Source organism: Prionailurus viverrinus, chromosome D1 (assembly GCF_022837055.1).
Source record: "Prionailurus viverrinus isolate Anna chromosome D1, UM_Priviv_1.0, whole genome shotgun sequence".
In the NCBI taxonomy this organism is placed as follows: Eukaryota; Metazoa; Chordata; class Mammalia; order Carnivora; family Felidae; genus Prionailurus; species Prionailurus viverrinus.
This window is the reverse complement of record NC_062570.1, coordinates 65,665,924-65,684,765: the sequence shown is the minus strand read 5'-3', so window position 1 is coordinate 65,684,765 and position 18,842 is coordinate 65,665,924. Positions and strand designations below refer to the sequence as shown.

General features: G+C 46.4%; 3 protein-coding genes and 2 non-coding genes across 16 annotated transcripts in view; 2 read left to right on the top strand and 3 right to left on the bottom strand.

The window, feature by feature from the left end:
- DENND2B (DENN domain containing 2B) overlaps positions 1–6,273 on the top strand; it is a 180,614-nt gene extending 174,341 nt beyond the window's left edge. For all 10 annotated transcript variants that reach the window (XM_047877910.1, XM_047877911.1, XM_047877907.1 and 7 more), the window contains 6 exons: positions 1,117–1,294; positions 1,602–1,643; positions 2,804–2,915; positions 3,673–3,912; positions 4,811–4,897; positions 5,522–6,273. In XM_047877910.1, the coding sequence (XP_047733866.1) occupies positions 1,117–1,294; positions 1,602–1,643; positions 2,804–2,915; positions 3,673–3,912; positions 4,811–4,897; positions 5,522–5,556 (694 nt within the window). In that variant the 3' untranslated portion in view covers positions 5,557–6,273. The remainder of the gene's footprint in view (positions 1–1,116; positions 1,295–1,601; positions 1,644–2,803; positions 2,916–3,672; positions 3,913–4,810; positions 4,898–5,521) is intronic.
- Positions 6,274–12,735: 6,462 nt separating this feature from the next.
- Positions 12,736–16,223, bottom strand: RPL27A (ribosomal protein L27a). Its single transcript, XM_047877925.1, has 5 exons — positions 15,913–16,223; positions 15,455–15,518; positions 14,937–15,012; positions 14,085–14,259; positions 12,736–12,908 (listed from the first exon to the last, which is right to left on the bottom strand). Exons 1-5 carry the CDS (start codon positions 15,913–15,915, stop codon positions 12,780–12,782), a joined length of 447 nt encoding a protein of 148 aa, XP_047733881.1. The 5' UTR covers positions 15,916–16,223; the 3' UTR covers positions 12,736–12,779.
- On the bottom strand, positions 13,031–13,161 carry LOC125147286 (small nucleolar RNA SNORA3/SNORA45 family). Its single transcript, XR_007145114.1, has one exon. It is a non-coding gene; the product is annotated as a small nucleolar RNA SNORA3/SNORA45 family (small nucleolar RNA).
- On the bottom strand, positions 14,628–14,757 carry LOC125147287 (small nucleolar RNA SNORA3/SNORA45 family). Its single transcript, XR_007145115.1, has one exon. It is a non-coding gene; the product is annotated as a small nucleolar RNA SNORA3/SNORA45 family (small nucleolar RNA).
- A 1,280-nt stretch (positions 16,224–17,503) lies between the features above and the next one.
- TRIM66 (tripartite motif containing 66) overlaps positions 17,504–18,842 on the top strand; it is a 56,627-nt gene continuing 55,288 nt past the window's right edge. For all 3 annotated transcript variants that reach the window (XM_047877902.1, XM_047877899.1, XM_047877896.1), the window contains exon 1: positions 17,504–18,678. In XM_047877902.1, coding sequence (XP_047733858.1) covers positions 18,627–18,678 — 52 coding nt within the window. In that variant the 5' untranslated portion in view covers positions 17,504–18,626. The remainder of the gene's footprint in view (positions 18,679–18,842) is intronic.

Genomic DNA, 18,842 nt, shown 5'->3' with positions numbered 1-18,842 from the left:
GATTGAACCGTGTTCTCCTACTGGTGGGGCATTAGGAAAGGGAGAGAATCCCTGCTGGATCTGATCAAGTAGAGTCTATTATGGCTAATAGGTGGGACCAATAGAGGCAGCGGGTCAGAGTGGGAAAGTCAGGTTTAAGACTGAACTTGACTGCAGGCTTCTGCCTTCTCATCTGTAATATGGTCCCTAGGGGAGAGCCTTTGATTTTCCTCCCAACAGATGGGTTGTTCAAGCCGGGTGGATCTCCTGTGTTTACCAGTGCCCCACACCGGCCCTTCACGTGGGGAGTATACACTTCCTTCTAGCTAGCACCCTACAGCTCTTCCTCCCTGTCTTGCACTGGTCATTCTGCTCTGATAGCCGGCCCTGTAGTGCTGCTGGGTCTAGAGGCCTGGAGCCCCTTCTAGGCTGAGAGAGGGATGGCCCCACTGAGACGTTAGGTGAGGAAAGGTGGGAGCGGACACTTTTCTCAGCTTGGTGGAATGGTGCCAGGTGCCTCACCTCAGTCAGGGGTCCTCAGTCAGACCACTTTTTGCAATTAGGGAGAGGGGGGTTAGGATAGAGGGCAGAGTAGTCAAGTAACACTGGACTGGGAGATGGGACAACTGGTTGTGTCCTAGGTCGGCCACTTATGAAACCGACCCTTCATATCCGTGGCCCCAGCTGTAAAATGTGGAATTGATAAGATGACCTATGAGGGCTTTCTAGTTCTTCCACATTATGAATTTGTGATCAACTCTTGCTTGCCTTATCCTCATACTCCCTGGCTTGAGCTGATACTCCCTCTCTAAGTTAGGCCTATCTGTACGTTAGTGTGGCCCTTGGGGTATGTAGGTGAGTCCTTTGTGTGTTCAAGTGTTGCTATACCTTAATCACTGTTCCTAGGTAGAGTCCCACAGAGGGCGGTACCAGTGCCCTTGAGGCCCTGAGTGGTGGGAATGTGGGGTCTTCACCAGCCTGCAGGGGCAGACCCAGACCTGAACTCCATTAGCACTTTTGTTGCACTGGGAGGTTTAACCTATAAAAGGATGTTTTGAACCCATAGCAGGCTCTAATTCCCCTTCACTGAAGTTGCTGGGCCTGGGTTCAGGTGCTTTGTCTCTGTCTGTCTACCAGTACCCTCTCCAGCTGCTCCCATGCTGTGGTGGCCTTGCTCTACCCCTTCTCCTGGCAGCACACCTTCATTCCTGTCCTTCCGGCCTCCATGATTGACATCGTCTGCTGTCCCACACCCTTCCTGGTTGGCCTGCTCTCCAGTTCCCTCCCCAAACTAAAGGAGCTGCCTGTGGAGGAGGTGGGCCACCTGGGGAGCCAGCTGGGCAAGGAGGGGAGGAAGGAAGGGACAGAAGGAACAGAAACGCCCAGAAGGGAGGGGCGGAGGGGGGAGGGGGGAAAAAAGGGAGAAAGACCACTGGGATCTTCTCACTTGTGGCTTCTGGGCCTCTCTACCCAGCTCTTATCCTTTCTCCCTGGGTGGTCTGTCCCTGACTGGAGTTATTCCTATTGTCTGACTCTGGGAGTCCAGGAGGTCTGGAGGCCTGGGGAGGGCATTGCAGGGACTCACACCTTGCATCACTGCCACTAATGACTCTTTCTCTTAGGCACTGATGGTGAATCTGGGATCTGACCGATTCATCCGACAGGTAAGAGCGGGACACCACAGAATGTGGCCTGCCCTGGGTGGGTGCTTGTTTGATGCAGGCTGGAGAACACCCAGCACTGTTACACACATTGCTTAACTTTCGTAGCCTCTTTGTTGAGCTCTCTGGGTTCCATATTCACAGAATAGACAAAGGCGGGGAGAGGCTGATCTGAGAAGTCTTGACCCCAACAGGATCTGCATTTCTGGTTGGGATTATCCAGTGTGACGGGAGTGTAGGTGTGTGGAGAGCATGGCCTGGAAGTCCAAACACTTGAGCTCTGGCTCTGCCAGTTTTGAGCTGCATGGTCTTGGCCAGGCCTCCGAAAATGCCAGGGAATGTCAAGGTTTGCAGTCATCGTGTCAACTTCAAAAAGCCTTTGCTAGGGGCGCCTGGGTGGCGCAGTCGGTTAAGCGTCCGACTTCAGCCAGGTCACGATCTTGCGGTTTGTGAGTTCGAGCCCCGTGTCGGGCTCTGGGCTGATGGCTCAGAGCCTGGAGCCTGTTTCTGATTCTGTATCTCCCTCTCTCTCTGCCCTTCCCCCGTTCATGCTCTGTCTCTCTCTGTCCCAAAAATAAATAAACGTTGAAAAAAAAAAAAACTTTAAAAAAAAAAAAGCCTTTGCTAGTCTGGCTCTCCACTAAGGAGCATAGCCCACAATGTACCCCCTGGGAATGTACAGTATGTTACACACCACTGACAGCTGTGACTCCTGGGTACAGGCATCAAGGTCCAGACAGACATGGAACCAGACTGCAGAAACAGGAAGGACAGCCTAGCCTTATAACTGAGACACAGGCCGGGCCACAGTTTCCCTGCCCTGAACCAGCTCTGCTTCCCACTTTGGAACTAGAGATCAGGGTGCTGGGCGAGGAACCCCTGACTGGTCCTGTGAATGCCACCAACTGTACCACTTTTTACCTGTGGCCAGTGAATGCCACCAACTGTACCACTTTTTACCTGTGTGACCTTGGACAAGTTTCTTAACCTCTCTTTGTGCTCAGCTTCTCATTATAAAATGAGGTTGATAACAGCATCAGGTTTATTGGGAGGAATGAATAAAATTATATATTTAAGTTCTTCACACAGGGCCTAGCATATAGTAAGTGCTCAGCCAGTGTCAGATGTGATTATGATCACTGTGTGTTTTCCTTCTCCTATAGATGGATGATGAGGACACGCTGTTACCGAGGAAGTTACAGGCGGCTCTGGAGCAGGCTCTAGAGAGGAAGAACGAACTGATCTCCCAGGACTCTGACAGTGACTCTGATGATGGTGAGTGAGGCTTGCCCTGGGCAGGATCAGCTCTGCCCCCAGACTCCCTCTGCTCTGGGTCTGGGCTTCATGGTACTGGGACCCTGTTTGTACACACCAGACCCTTCTGGTTGATGAGGCTTCAGCTATAGGACCTTGGTCTCAGTCTAGCCTAGAAATCTCTAGCCCCACTACCAGTGGGCTCAGGGAATAATGGGACTAAGGGGAGAGAAGTATTGTGGTGTCTTGTCAAAGAAACATAAACAACACTGGGGGCGCTTCTAGCGAGGCCCAGGCTATAAAGCTACCCTCTTCCCTCTAATTCTTCTCTACCTCAGGAGGTTTGAGAAGGAAAACCCAAAGACATGTGGCAACCACAGGACTCTTTTTGCTGACAGAAAACTAGTTATTCCTCCCTCTGGGGCCTTGCGTTGAGCCCCTGCAGGAGACGGAGGTAACTTCCTTTTCTTGTGAAGCCAGGAAAACCACCAAGGGTGAGGAGTGTGGGGAAAGTGATCCTCTGGTCTCTGATTTCCACTCTCATTCACTTGTGAATATTTGCCAACTTCCATGTTCAGACAATCATTTCTGATCTTCCAGCTCAGGGGCTAGTTACAAGGCCAGGAGCACAAGAGATAAGGTTTCAAAAACAGATAAGTGGTTCTGGCTGGAAGTTCTCTTGGGAGAGAGGGAGACAAAACCAGCTGGAGGGTGGGGTTGCAGGTTGGAGATTACAGATTCTTGACCTGAACCTCAAAGATTATCTTTTCTCTTCCAGAATGTAATACCCTCAATGGGCTGGTGTCAGAGGTGTTTATCCGGTTCTTTGTGGAGACTGTTGGGCACTACTCCCTCTTCCTGACCCAGAGTGAGAAGGGGGAGAGGGCCTTTCAGCGAGAAGCCTTCCGCAAGTCTGTGGCCTCCAAGAGCATCCGCCGTTTTCTGGAGGTTTTTATGGAGTCTCAGATGTTTGCTGGCTTCATCCAAGACAGGGAGCTAAGAAAGTGTCGTGCAAAGGGTAAGGCCAGAAGAGCTTGGGGTTGGGGGCTATGGGCCCTCTCCTCTACATTTTCTGCTACTACAGGGCTGAATAGTTAGGTACTGTGATGGAAACTCTTCGGTATCATCAGTGAGGGCCAGTCCTCCTAACATTCCTTTCTTCTCATAGAAACTGCCAAGGGAGCTCTCTTCTGCTCCTGTCTGAGAGGTGTACAAGAGGTGTACAAGACAGTGTACAAGACTGTGCGCAGGCTGGAGCCACGTGGTTAGAGAGTAGGACTCCTCTCTACCCAAGAGTAGCATGCCATTGGTTGCCCATCCCCTCCTCAGATGCCTTTCTTATTCAGAGAAAAAGACAAGACTGAGCAATTTCGGGGGTTCTGAGAATCACAGGTTGGAAAAGCCCTTGAAGAAGATTGAGCTAGCTTTCTGTCTGAGGTTGGTGGCAGCCGCCGTTCAGAGGCTCAGCTCACTGTAGGACCTTTTTTATAAAATCTCATCAAGATCTTTCTGTCTAACCTCAGGGTTGTTATTTCTTCTATCCACTACTACTGCCCATTTAGTCTAACAAATCTTTTGGAACAACATAGTAGAGTGATTTAAGAGGAACTAGAGAAGGTGCCCAGTTCTGAAATCAGGAATGGCATCTTTGCCTTATGGAATACAGTTCAGGGCCAGGGATGTGCACTGGGAGCCAACGTACTGAGGGCTTCTTGCTTCAGCAGTGAACACAGTGAGATGTCATTAATTATAGTTCCAATGAAACAGTCTGAATTCTAACAAGATGCTGCCATAAATTATAATTGCAGATCTTCAGTTTCTCCGTTTTGGGGATCTGTGCCCATGATCCCCTCCAATAGGCCTCCCCTTTCCTCCCTGAAATGACTGTTCTCTTCCCTGTTCCTCCTCTTTCCCAGGCCTCTTTGAGCAGCGAGTGGAGCAGTATTTAGAGGAACTCCCAGACACTGAACAGAGTGGGATGAATAAGTTTCTCCGAGGTTTGGGTAAGAAGCATGGTCACTGATGAGATGGGTGTTCAGCAAGAAGGCTGTGTCCAAACTTCTCTAAACCAGTACCATCATTGGATATTTATACTGGGGCTGTAGACCGAACAGTAAGAGATCCCCTGGCGAAGAGGTTCCCAGCCCAGTGCTCCAAGACCATTTACCACATTTACCAAACTGCAGAACCAGGAGAAACCACAGATCCCTACATAAATCAGGTCTTTTTCAGTGTACTCCTTCCTGACTGAATATGAGGATGTTAGGGGCAGGGAGCTTTTCTCTAGGCCATAAAGGAGTCTACAGAAGTCGAGGTGCTAGAGTGTCCTTCTCTGAAAACCTCCACTCCCTTGAAAGAGCTCAGCCAATTAAATCATGGAATCATAGAATGTCTCAGTTTAAAGGGAAATTGGGGCCAAAGAAGCTAAATAGCTTGCCCATATAGCCCCACAGGGATTGATGCCAGTGCCCTAATTAGAGCTCTAGCATATTTTCAATGCCCTGAATCAGATCTGTCACAGCTGAAGTCCAGTCTTTCTAATCCTGTCTCCCACTGAGAGGGAGGGTTAGGGCTATTGGAAGAATTGATAATGAAACATTCTCACTCTTGCCCTCTCTGACCCACAGGCAACAAAATGAAGTTCCTCCACAAGAAGAATTAAGCCCCTTTCCCAGTAAGAGTCCAGTGCCTTGCAGAGCCTGGAGCCTGTGGAGGGGGCCAGCTTGGGACCCTCTGGGCCAACTGTGGCTGCTCTGCCCCCACAGACCCCACCTTCCAAGCCAGCCCACCTCTGCCTTCACGATATCCCAGGATACTGTTTGTAAATAATCTGCTGTAAGCTTTCTTATCTCTTTTTGTAACAAGCAAAGAGAATCTGGTAAATATTTGTATATTCCCAAGGGGCTGGGTGCTGGTGACTAGCCAATTATGTGCAGCTGACTGTCTCAGCCGAACCACTGATCTTTCCCTGGAGGCTCCTGGCCTGCCTGCCTGAGGTCCCTGCTGCCAGTCTTGGGCCCTGGAGTGCAGATGCTGTCTTGTTCTGTACAGGACTTTTTTTTTTTTTTTTTTTAATCTTAGAGTTTCTATTTTTTTCTAGTAGTCCCCTCCCCTGACCCTCTGTTTTTGAAAGGCAAAGTCCAATCAATCCCCATTTGCAGTATGGTACCAGGCTCTCAGGTCTGGCCTTCTCTTGTTCCTCCTACCTTTGTGATGGTCAGTGAGTCATGGGAAGCCCACCCCTCCACCCCCCAGCTGTGCCAGTGATCTCTGGGCCCAGCTCCCAGTCCGTGGTGGCCATGATGCGGTACAGGGCATCCCTCCTTCCCACCATCTACGGGTGTTCTCAATAAACAGTGTACAGTTGTTTGGGCCCGGAGCCCTATGTGTTCCTTGGCTTTATTCATTATCTAGAGTTCTCTCTCCTGGGGGAAGGGCTGAGATAGGCCAATCAGGAATGAAACACCATCATGTAGGGAGTTGAGTACCTCATTAAGAGTTTAGCTTTAGTGTGAGTCACTTACCTCCCCTGAAATCAAGTTCTCTAGCTTGAACTGTGTGACTGGTCTTAGAAGATACCTAGTCATCGTTCTTGTTCACCTTTCCTCTTCAGTAACCCAACTGTTCAGACTCTCTGTACATGTTCCCACTGATGCAAAGAATGCTCAGTGCTTTTGGCCCCACTGTTAGGTGAATCTTAACATTTTCCTATTTAGTATGAAGCCCTTAAGATATGATTGAGTATCCTGATATTGGTGGGGTGAAACTCAGCAAAAGCCAACCCAGGCTTGCTCATAGCTCATGTCTGTTGCCTACAGCTCTTCTGTCATTCTGTGACTAGTTTTTCCTGTTGGAACCCGAGGTTTGCATGCAGAAAGTTCTGCTACATTTCATGGAAAAGCAAGAAGAGAAACAGGGTGGGAAATATAGGTGGCTTAGGCTTTCCACCCACCCAACGCTTTCGCAGAGTAGAGACCTTGAAAATTGCCAAGATGAGGCATTCAGCTGGAATTCTTTTCACTGGAATTTGGTTTGGGTCTGGCAGGATTTGAACCAAGGAGTAGAGCTTTTCTCTCCTTCCACCCTGGCCTACTTAAACAGGAGATAAAACCCTATCCTGAGTCCCTTCCCTTCTCCCTGTTTCCACTGATGTCTGCGCAGGTCCCAACCTGTCTGTGGCTTGAGGTTGCTAACTGCCTCATAAAGCAAAGTAGCGGGTTTGTCTTCTAGGAAGACAAAGTTGTCTTCTCTGAAAAAGCCTACTGTATAGTTGGCTTTGGCATCTTCCAGGTATAGAGAGAAAACTGCTTATAACCATAAAGTCCAGAGTCCAGTGTAGTTACCGTCCTTGGCTTCATGATAGTCATAGAAGTGGATTCTTTAACAATATAATAATTTCCAAAAGGTGCTCCTTCTTTCCTTCTCTTATTTCCTCTTTTTTAACGTGATTTCAAAGAACCCTCAAGACGTGATCAGATCACATGATATATAGGTATAAATGCTTTTTTTTAGAAAATTTGAAACTGTTATATATCTTTAAAATCTTAAGATACGTAAGATTAACCCAAAGGATTCCTTCCTCCTACAATGGCCACAGTTCTCATCCTAATTCAGATAATCAGTACTGGCACATGATGCCTCTGGTTGGGCTGCAAAGGTCCATATGATGAGTATTATGGGCAAGACACAGAAATTTCTGGGGGGAATGTAGAGGAGGGTGTGACCAGGGGATCTGGTGTGGGGTTGACAAAAAGTGGTCAGACCTTCTTTTAAAAAAAAAAATCTTTTTTTAATGTTTATTTATTTTTGAGAGAGAGAGAGACAGAGCATGAGCAGGGGAGGGGCAGAGAGAGGGGGAGACACAGAATCGGAAGCAGGCCCCAGGCTCCGAGCTGTCAGCACAGAGCCCGACACGGGGCTCGAACTCATGAACTGTGAGATCATGACCTGAGCCGAAGTCGGACACTCAACTGACTGAGCCACCCAGGCTCCCCAAGAAGTGGTCAGGACTTCTTTCCAAGCTCTGTTTCACATGGTCTCTTGACCCCTAAACAGATGGTTCTCAACCCTATCACCATTCAACACTACTTTTCTATAGCAAATACTCTTAACTCTACCCTTTACTATCTTGAAATGAAATTCATAGATAATATAACCTACCTAAACACATCTTAACTTTAATATAAATAGGGATAAATAAAAGTATTTTGTTTTAACATGTATTTAAATATGTAAATGCTTGGGCACAGATACACTTAGAAGACACACTGAGGTCAGATGCTCACACCTATACATAGAGTTACTGTGAACACAGTAGCTACACATGCAGACAGAGAAAAGTGTTTTGTATTAGTAACTCAGATTCTACTGAGTACGTACTAAGAGAGTTGAACAACTTTTGGTAGTATTCTGAAGAAAACCCAGTACGAACTTCCATTGACTTAAACAGCATTTGGAATCCTGGAAAGCTGAAAAGTATATGAACTGGAACAAAAAAAGTTTTTTTATTACGTGTAAAATGATCTAAACTAAAATTTTCTTTGTTGTTTGGAATCAACCCCATACATGGCAGGACATTTAGCACCATGCTTGGTTGCTTCCCCTCCCTGTGACAAAAACTTCCCTCCCCATTTATTTCCAAATTGCAGCCCCTAAAGGATGGTATTGCCACCATTGAGAACAAATGTCCTTAAATAGTGCCTTTCTGACAATCCTGGGTCCGTTGCTCAGGGGTAATACAGTGCTGTCTCCTTTACCAGAAGCCCCAATATCTGTGGAGTGTCAGCCCTCTATTCTGGAGTTTAAAAAGGTCCAGGGTTTTCTCCTCAATCAGTATGGTAGAGCAGGGCAGGCTGCCCCATTATATCTTTAAATGCTTATTTTCTCTCTCTCTCTCTCTCTTTCTTTACTAAGTAACCATGCTCTGTAAGCAGTAGTGTCAAAAATGAGGAGGAGTGTGGGGTTAAGGGCAGTATTTTGAAGGAGTGCCCCTGGAAAACAGTTTTATTCCAACTCTGGCTCACATCGAATGGTGTGTGAAATTAGAGACCTAAGAAAATCACTCTGATTATAATCACAGCTCAGTTATATTTTTGTTAAAAATAATACCCTTTATTTCCCATGTAGACTTGTAACTTACCTTGTACCCAAAATGACTTATTTATAAAGATACATAAACTATTTTTTTTTAAAAAAAACTTAAAGTGGGAATAAAAGTAAAACAAAGAGCCAGAATGAAGCATAATGAATGCTTTAACACTTTTAAGGATGATACACAAAATTTTCTTGAGCCAGATAATGTGGTGGTATGCATTACAAAACATCTTAGGTTTATTTGCCTATGCAGGTGGTGGTGGGTATCACATAAAAGGTCATGAAAACTCTAGACTAAGAGAAAATACTACTTTTCAGTACTGGCAAGCTATTGGTAGCTTTCAAATTATTTTCTGTCCACTTATATTGCCTTTTAATATGAAAATAATATGCATTTATTTGGCTAAGCAAGAAACTCAAACTACCGAAACATACATCTCTCCCAAAGTTCATGAGGAAATGCCGGCTCAGTTTTATGTTCTTCCAGAATATTCCCGCGTGTGTACAAGCAGGTACCCAAAATAACTTGAACATAGCCGGCGCTCATCTTTTTGAAAACTGAAACTAATTCTGAGAAGGTTGGAAATTCCCCTTCTAACGTGTATAAAGGCCATGTTAACGCAAGTGAGGCCGAAGCAGGATCTAAAGCGCTGTGAGGTTAGCTGGGCCCCTCCTCCCCCGTGGAGGGCCCCCCCCCCCCGGGAGCGGGCCGGTATTTAACTCCCCCACCCCGGCCTTGCAGGGGAAAGTCTCCTGGCCGCGCGACGCAGCGCGGCCCGCCCACGCCACCTGCCGGAACTGGCTGAGCACTGAAACTGAGCAGACGCCGAAAGGGCTTCTGGCCGTAGGAGTGGTAAAGGTCAATGTGACCCCGGAACCAAAACTTCACACACTCCGGTAGTAGTTCTCAGGGGCTGACGGGATAGAGCTACCTAACGTGGGTGTTGAATGACTGCATCGCCAAGGTAGGGCGGTGTACGCCAGCGAGGGCAGGCACGGAGTGCCAGCCTCTGCAGGTCTCTGGCTGTCATCCCCGTAGCCTCCCTTCCAGTGGAGGCGGATGTAGACGCTGAGCCTACCCAGCCAGAAGGCACGTTATTTGAATTTAAAACAATTTTTTTTTTAGCAGATTTTGATAACGGGGTCCCATTTTGCAATTATGTGGCCGTTATTGCCAACAAAGCTTGTTATAGCTACAGCCTCGAGGTTTGAATAAAAATATATTTAGGGGCGCCTGGGTGGCGCAGTCGGTTAAGCGTCCGACTTCAGCCAGGTCACGATCTCACGGTCTGTGAGCTCGAGCCCCGCGTCAGGCTCTTGGCTGATGGCTTGGAGCCTGGAGCCTGTTTCGGATTCTGTGTCTCCCTCTCTCTCTGCCCCTCCCCCGTTCATGCTCTGTCTCTCTCTGTCCCAAAAATAAATAAAAACGTTGAAAAAAAAAATGAAAAAAAAAAAAATTTAAAGCACACGTACCTTAGGCCGTAAGTTATCTCCTTGGCAATTCAAGCTTACGGAAAATTTAGCTGTTAACCTTATGTGCTTGGTAACACTGTTTTTCACAATTTGAATAGGTAAACGAATGGTTTAAGGAAATGGGAGTTACAGGGGTACCTGACAAAATGCTGTTCCCCATGTATGGGAGGGCGTTAACTCTATATACATATATCAGCTACTAGAGACCTAGCAGTAGGGGCCTTTGTGCCTACAGGGCAGGCTCAAAGCTTGGCAGTTTCAACATTTTGTTACCTCCGCGTGGACCATTGTTAATCTAAGCAGTGGTACCTTGCACTCAACTGAAACAAAGTCACAGCGTAATGTTTGCATTTGGTCCCATCAAATGAGCCAAATGGTCACTATAGGTCTGCTTGGAACATGAACGTATGGCTTTTCATTGGTCACTTAGCTTCCTTGGCATTAACACCTGCAAAAAAAAAAAATCAAAGCGTCTGCCAACTTGTTAGTTGTAGATGCTTGAGTAAATGAACCAGGCAATTGACCCTGCCCTTCCCAGGCCAGGTACATGGTCTGGTACCTCAACTGTCTTCGACTTAAAATAGCTGAGGGACTTTCCCGTTCAGGGTGTCCATTTACAACAGGATTGGAAGGAGTATTATCCCACTCAACCCCATCCTGTTTATGGACAGTGAGGCTACATGGTACAAATAATGAATTTCCAAGAAAGACCCTGGCTATTAAGGAACTAATTTTCATCTATCTTTCACTAAACCCAACCTGTCCAGGCCTAACCATTTTGCTGGTCAGCCCTACCCCAATTCACCCAATCACCAAGTCCTGTCCATTGGGTCTTGTGAATCCTACTTTGTTTTCTCATTCCCATTTCCTTGGTTCTCCCACTGTAGCCCACTCCCTAACTACATTCTCCCTTGAATGCTTATTGCCCACCTAACACTTGCTTAACTTTTCCAAGTTGGTAAGCATGTATGCTCTTTCCTCTGCTTTGATCATTTTGCCTTGACTTAATCAGACCAAGGGGCTTTTCTTGTCTGCTTCCCTGTCAAAAAGGTTTAGTAAAGCCTTCATTTTACTTAATCCACACAATCCTCAATTTTAAAGATGAGAAAACTGGACTAAACTTAAGCCACCACAGCTGTTATGGTTTGGACTGCAATCTCAAACTTCATCTCAATCTTTTAAAATACTGTATTTATACATCTTTGGATCTTCAGTGTCTATTTGGAATCAATTAAACATTACTCTTATCAACTATAACCTGTTTAAACTGATGGCCTCAGCTTCCATTTTATAGGTACACGATGGGAAAACCCACGGGTTTTATCTTCCTCCATCAGGACTATTACAAAGAAGCAAATCCAAATGATAAAGTTGTTTGTACAAGGGAGGAAAGCCTTCCTGGCACTTTTCTTAACCAAATCCACAAAGTTTGCTCCCCTGTGCTTCCTTATGTTTGAGGGTCTGCAAAATCCTCACCTGATTCCAGCTTCTGGCTTTTAGGATTTCCCAATTCTATACTAGGTACATTTCATACCAGAATCATTAGTATCTCATGATGTATTTCTCTGAACATTACGACTCCTCTGCACAAGGACACAGGCTTTCTAGATTCCAAACCACTCTGATGTGTAAAAGCCCTGGTGCACTTAACATTCAGATTGGTAGGCCCCATCTCAAGATTTTGGTTATGACTAGAACACTGTGGTACAAGATGAGGGAGCCAAGGAGGAAAAACTTTAGTTTCAGGAATTACATCTTTCACAATTGCTTCAATCCTAACACATTGTTCACTATTTAAAATGTGCCTATCAAACTGAGTCTTCCTCTTTCCGGGTGCCTGGCTCAGTCAGTAGTGCATGCAACTTGATCTCTGGGTTATGAGTTAAGCCCCCACACTGGGTGTACAGCTTACTTCAAAACAAAACAAAACAAAACCCTCCACACACAAAAATCCCGAATCTCCCCCCTGTGAGCCATGCATGACAGTTAAGGGTATTCTCCCACTCACTGTATTTTCAGAGTATACAATGCAAAACAGGCCTTTCAACTCTTAAGATACACAAATATGCTATCAACAAATATTCTCACTTTATAAATGTTCAAGGTAGGTAATGGGCCAAGTCCTTTTAAGTACTGGTGCTATCTCTTGCACATTTTCTGAGTTGGCAAAGGAGCTCAGGCCCTCATACCCTTACTCCTGGATCTGTTACGTGGCTTTCAAATGTACAGGTAAGAGAGGCAGGGGTGCTAAAGAACTTACACCCAGACCAGAAGAGAAAAGCAGTTGTTAGTATTTAATGAACCTCTCTCCATGTGGCTTCAGGCTACCAGGACACAGGCTCCCCCCACACCCTTAATCTTCTCCTCAGCTCTTCTACTGAAGAATTTGGCCTTCACGATGACCGGCTGTTTGGGGAGCTTTCCCTTTCCCAATACTTTGTAGTAGCCCTGGAGAGATTGGGAAAAAGAAAAAAAAAAAGAGTTTATAACACACACCATTGCAGGTACCAACTCCCTGATGCGTATAAAGAAAGATGTCTGCCAATGTGCTCCATCTAGGAACTGGGAGGGCATGTTTCTGATCTGGGCACTACCGGGGGCATAGAATGCCCTCGCCAGTGAATCAAGACCAGTGGATTCTCTCTGAGGACTCTAGCACACCAGGACAAGAGATGTGTCAGGATGTGACTCTAGCCTCAGGCAAAGCACAAACTCCCCTCTCCAATTACTAGCTGATTAACAACAAAAAAAGAAAAAGAAAAAAAAAGAAAGGGAAAACCACATTCCCAGCAGTATTCCAAGAAGTCCTGACCATGAAAATTGCTCAAGTGATGTTACACAGGGAAAAGGGATTTAAAACTTAATTGAAAGCCCCCTTAAGATTTAGAATACCTCCACACCCATGGGAGCTGACACTACGCCCAGAGCTCCAAAAAGATATACAAAAATCCTTTGTCATCATCAGTGTCTTGGGGTGTGGGTGGGAATCTCTTCAGATAATGTAGCTCCTTCAATAACAATCAAACATATTAGGACTTTATTCTGTAAGGGGAATAAAGATTCAAGAGCTGTGCCTCATGTAAGCAGACCAGAGCCAGTTGAGTTAACATACTACCAAAAGCTCAGGCCAGAAATGCAAACCTGTACAAATCAGGGCAACAGTGGGAATGAAATTATGGATTGGAAAAACAGTCAAGAAAGAACAAATACAAGTACTTGAATGAATGAGGGACTGGAAAGATGATTATTCTTCCAATGTTTTGCTTGAATCACAATTGAGCTCAATTTTGGTGAGTTAGCTGTGACAATTCTATCAAAAGGTGGACCAGTCTGAGGGCACCTGGGTGGCTTAGTCGGTTAAGTGTCCAACTCTTTATTTCCGCTCAGGTCACGATCTCATAGTTTGTGGAACTGAGACTCGCATCAGAATTCTCTCTCTGCCGCTCCCCACTCCTGCATGCAAGTAATCTCTTGCTCTCAAAATACACATTTTTTTTTTTTTTAAAAAGGCGGAACTGTCTAGTAGATAACTGGGTATGGATTCCAGGCAGGAGATCAAGTAGATTAGATTACGAAGAATTTTAAGACGCAAGGACCATATAAAGGTAACAAATATTCACTCACCGATCGCACCACATCAATGATAGGAGCAGCTCCGGTCTTGTTTTTGGCAGCATTTACCCGTGTCTGCTCACTGACCAAGGTCCACAGTTTATCAAGGTTAACAGTTGGGCAGAAGCTCTGGTTCCTTTTTAAGTGGTAATGCCTCATACCAACTTTTCCAAAGTAACCTGGATGACTGGGAAGAGACGGGCAATCACTTTAATGATCTCCCTTTAGTGACATTTACCATCCTCACTGTCCATCTCCCTCGGTTATAGTGTAAATTGTTCACTGGTGGATTATAGTGAAATAGCAGGTACCCCATTCGTTGCTGAATTAAAACAAATCTTTAAGAAAAGCCTCCAAAGATGTTCAGGAGTAAAAAACTACCCTTATTTCATGGAACCAGAAGTCACTTAGAAAGTAAGAGGCAGTGCCAAGACTAAAGGTCTTCCAGCTCACTTGACAGCATTTTATGGAAAATCAACACATTCTTAGAATAGAGGTTTTCTAAGCAAATTTGGGGGAATAAGTGAATCTAACAGGTATACAGGTTAATCTGATGCATGTCACTAACCCGGTGACTGACTATGCCATGAGGGTCACAGCCAGTGAATAAGGTCAGCAATTACTCTTCGAGGACTCTAGCACACCAAGGCAATAGCTGATACCCAAGCGTGACTCTAGCCTCGATGACAAGTTCTCAGTTCACATCAAATGGTAACCTGGTGAAAGGTAAAAGCCAGGAACAGACAAGGCTTTTGAGTGGTAAGAGGCTTGCTTCCCGTTAAAGGTGTTCTAGGGCAGCCCTCTGCCCCTAAATGCAGACTGCCAGTGCCAGTGAAAAGTACAGTACAGCTAAGAGGCACTCACTATTTGTCAAAGTTGATCCTGTGGTGATGCATGCCACCAGCATTACCCCGGCCTCCTGGGTGCTTCCGGTGCTTGCCTGCAAGAATACAAAGTTACAGTTAACATACCCTCACCAGCCCCTCAATTCTTCTCCCAAAACCATTTCCCCACATTTCTGCATCTCTACTTATCTTGTTCCCAGTCTACAATACCTCTCTAAGCATTGCTATTCCTTCAAAACTCCAGGTGAAACATCTCTATGCAGTGTTCCACATCACAGCACTATCCACAGTGCTCCATGCCTTCAATCAATTCAACACTTTGCCCCAGTTTTCATTCATTCCTCCAAATGATGTGAAATTCCCTAAAAATGGAGTACTGGTGAGAATTCTCACAGGGAAAAGAAAAAAACAGCTAACATTCAAACTTAATCCGAATGACCACACAAAGCTAACCCACTTCTACCCTACCTACTTCCTGGCTAGCTAAGGACCCGACAGGGAGTTCAAAGCAGACCGGGATGGGACGCCGGCACTTACCAATGCGGCCGTGGCCATGGCTCACGTGGCCCCGAAGTTTCCGGGTCTTTCTCAGTCTGGATGGCTGTATGAAAAAAGGTGCTTGGTATTAAGGCCAAAGGGAGGTAGGTGTGGCAGGGGGCCAACTTGCCCGTCTGCGAGGCGTCTGTAGGCCTGGGGAATTAAGATCTGCTTTGCAGCACATTCAGCAAAGTTGATATTACGAACTGGCCTGGGGACAAGCGGCCTCATCAGGGCGGCGCCCAAGCGCGCCGGCCCGCGTGTCTCAGAGACCCAAACTCCGAGCGGAACACGCGGCACCAAGGTCCCAGGCCCCTGCCGGGCACCCTGAGCTGAGGCCTGCCATGCGCGGCCTGGGAGACCGGGCTAAGGTGAGGGGTGGGTGGTTGGGGTGCAACGCGAGTGCAGCTCGCGGCCTGAACCAGCAACAACGGGGAAGCACGAAAATAAGCACCTACCATGTCGGCGGCCCAGAAGAAAGAGGGAGGCTTCCGCGAAATCTCGCGGTACTGACAACGGAGGCGGAACCAATGAGACTCACTTCCGGCCAGGGAGACCCGGCCTTGGGCGGGGCCTCTTGGGTCTCGCGGGTCTCGCGTGACTACAAGGCTGGCCCCTGCCTCTTTCTGCGGGGTGTCCTGGTCCTCTCCAGGAAATACCAGTGGCCCTGACGTGTGGGAGTCGTGCTGGTCGCTACCTTCTTTCGCTCTGGCTCTGAGACTGAGAGCTTTCGCGGAATCCGGCGCTTGGGGCGCTGTGTGGTCCAAGCTGTCGTGGTGACTTGGCCCTGGAACCCGACTAGGCCACCGTACCCGTCAGACGCCCCAGTTCTGAGTCGTCCAACGCGTCTCGCTCCGTTCTTGCGGTCTGCTCGGTCCTGGCGGTAGCGGTTGCTCTCTTGTCTCCCAGCCGCAGTGAGGATTCGCGACACGCTATTTGATCCTCAGCGTGCTTACCGGTGTCTCGCTCTGCTACCTTTGGAGTGTTTCACTAGATGTCTCCACCACCCACCGGCACCTGCTGACCTACACTCCAGAGAGGCGTTCGGTCTTAATTCCTCCTTTGCCCTTGTGCTATCTTCTGGGCCTCCACAGATTGAACGATCTGATATACTTCAGGCACCAGTATACCTGGTTGCTTTATGGTCCTTTTTATACAGACTCTGTAAATACTTTTTCTAACCACCCAGTTTGAATTTTCACCTGAACCTAGTTTACATGGCCATGACCTCGTCTCCTGGACTAGAGAATCCCCGTTCACTTCGACCCAGTGCAAGTGTCTCTTTTCCTGTGAAACCTCTCTGACCCATTCAATCATTGTTGCTTACTTTCCCCACTTGTGCCCTCACACAATCAAGTACATAGCTCTTATATAATTCTTGATCCACATTTGTCTTCCGTACTAGACCAAATTCCTTAATGGCTCAGGAATATTTTCTTTTATCCATGCACTCCCAGTTCCTGGCATGTAGTGCATGTTCAACAAATTATTAAGTGACCGAATGTAACTACTCTCAACTCCCTGTCTTCACTAACTGGAAGAGCCCTCTTTCGAGTCTCAATCAGTATTCAAAATCCCATTCTTTCAATTACTCTGTGTGTGTATTTATTTTCCCTGCCCGATTCCTGTCAGCCAAAATATATTTTAGCTAAATATCCTAAATTCTTCCTGACTGTCTTCTACCTGCTACCCTGGCTTTTTCCTTTACAGCCAAGCCCCCCAAAAGCGAAGTCTACAAATTCTGTCCATTTGTTCATTTCCCATTCATTGTTTAATCCGCTGTAATCTAGCCCTCAGCTACACTACTTCAATGAAATTGCTCTTTTTCGAAGCATCAATTAAACAAATACCAGTTGAATGGACTCTTCCTATTCCTCATACCACTTCTCTCTGTTGTACTTTACCTCTTTCACTTCTTTATAGAAATTCTTGCCTTCTTCTTGTCTCTCTGGCCACTTCACAGCCTTTTCAGGTTCTTCTAATTTTATGCACCATTCAAGTGGTGATATTTTTCACCCTCCGGTTCTTGCTCTTTATCTTTTCACAATACACAGTCTTCTTGGGTGAATTTATTTTGGGTGGCTTCAATTCACAATGTTATTGCTGAGCTCCACACTCATGTGTTTACTTAATTTCTGATTATTATTCCTTGGACATTCTACAGACAAACTAGGTAAACATATTCAAAGACTTCAATTTTCCTTTCTCACCGGTGCCTTCTCCTTTATACTGTATCTTGGTGAGTGGTGCTCATGTCCACTTAGATAGTGATGTCATGGACACCTGAAAATTGTTCCCGAGCCTTCTTTTCCTCTAATACACTGTCACCATATCCGTTTGTTCTCTATCTCAGATCTGCTTCCTCCTTTCAAGCCCCCATGACACTGCCTTCATTAAGACCCTCATCATGTCTCTTGTCCTGAGTTCAGCATCCTCCTGTGGCACCCTGCCTGCATTCTAACCCTCCTCCAGTCCCTTCATCCTTCACACCTCTGCCAGGTTAATCTTCCCAAAACATAACTTTCATCCTTTCACTTACTTGATCAAAAAGTTGGGTAGCTCCCTATTACCTACAGAAAGGCCTATGTGCCTTTCCAAACCAACCTCAGCTTTTCCTCTTATACCAGCTTTCTACTGTAGCCAAACTTGCTACATACATTCTACCTTTTTGCCTGTGCTGGTGCCATTTCTCATGCCTATACTGCTCATTTTATTCCTGAACAGATATCCTGAATCTCCCTCAACGTTTAGGGCCCACCTTATATTCTGCTTCTTCCCAGAACACTCCAGTCCAGAGTGATAATAACCAGATACACCTTGCAATCTTACAAATTGCTTCTGCCTGAGAGGTCAACACTACCAGCTCCATTTTATGAATGAGAATGAAAGAATTGAGGCACAGAAGTTTGAATGACTTACCGGTGGCTACAGAGCTGCCAAGATACAGAGCCTGGGCCTACCTAGCCTTTAGTCTTCTCTTTCCAGATCTGTTTTTACCTCAGTGACCACTTCCTCTCTGACCTCACAGCATTATGGTCTTCATCACTCCTTCAGTCCTCAATCACATACTACCTGTGGCCATCAGAAACAGGGGTCTTGAGAGTCGGGGGCAAGGTCTAAGAAGAGATCACCCTGTATTTGACATTGAAGTTGGCCAGAAAGTGCACAAGGGATGAACCGAGCTACCTGGAAACTACCCTTGGGAACATGGTCTGTGAATGGAGGTAAGCTGGGCAGAGCTTTGGGAATGAAAGGTAACCATCAAGTGTCTTGTGAGGAGGGCCTAGAGCCAGGACAAATACTGTTCAGGGGGTATAGGTAGGGTTCTGGGTAATTGGCACTGCTTCTGGATAGTTTTGCCAGGTTCTTTGGTTATAGAGGAGCTATA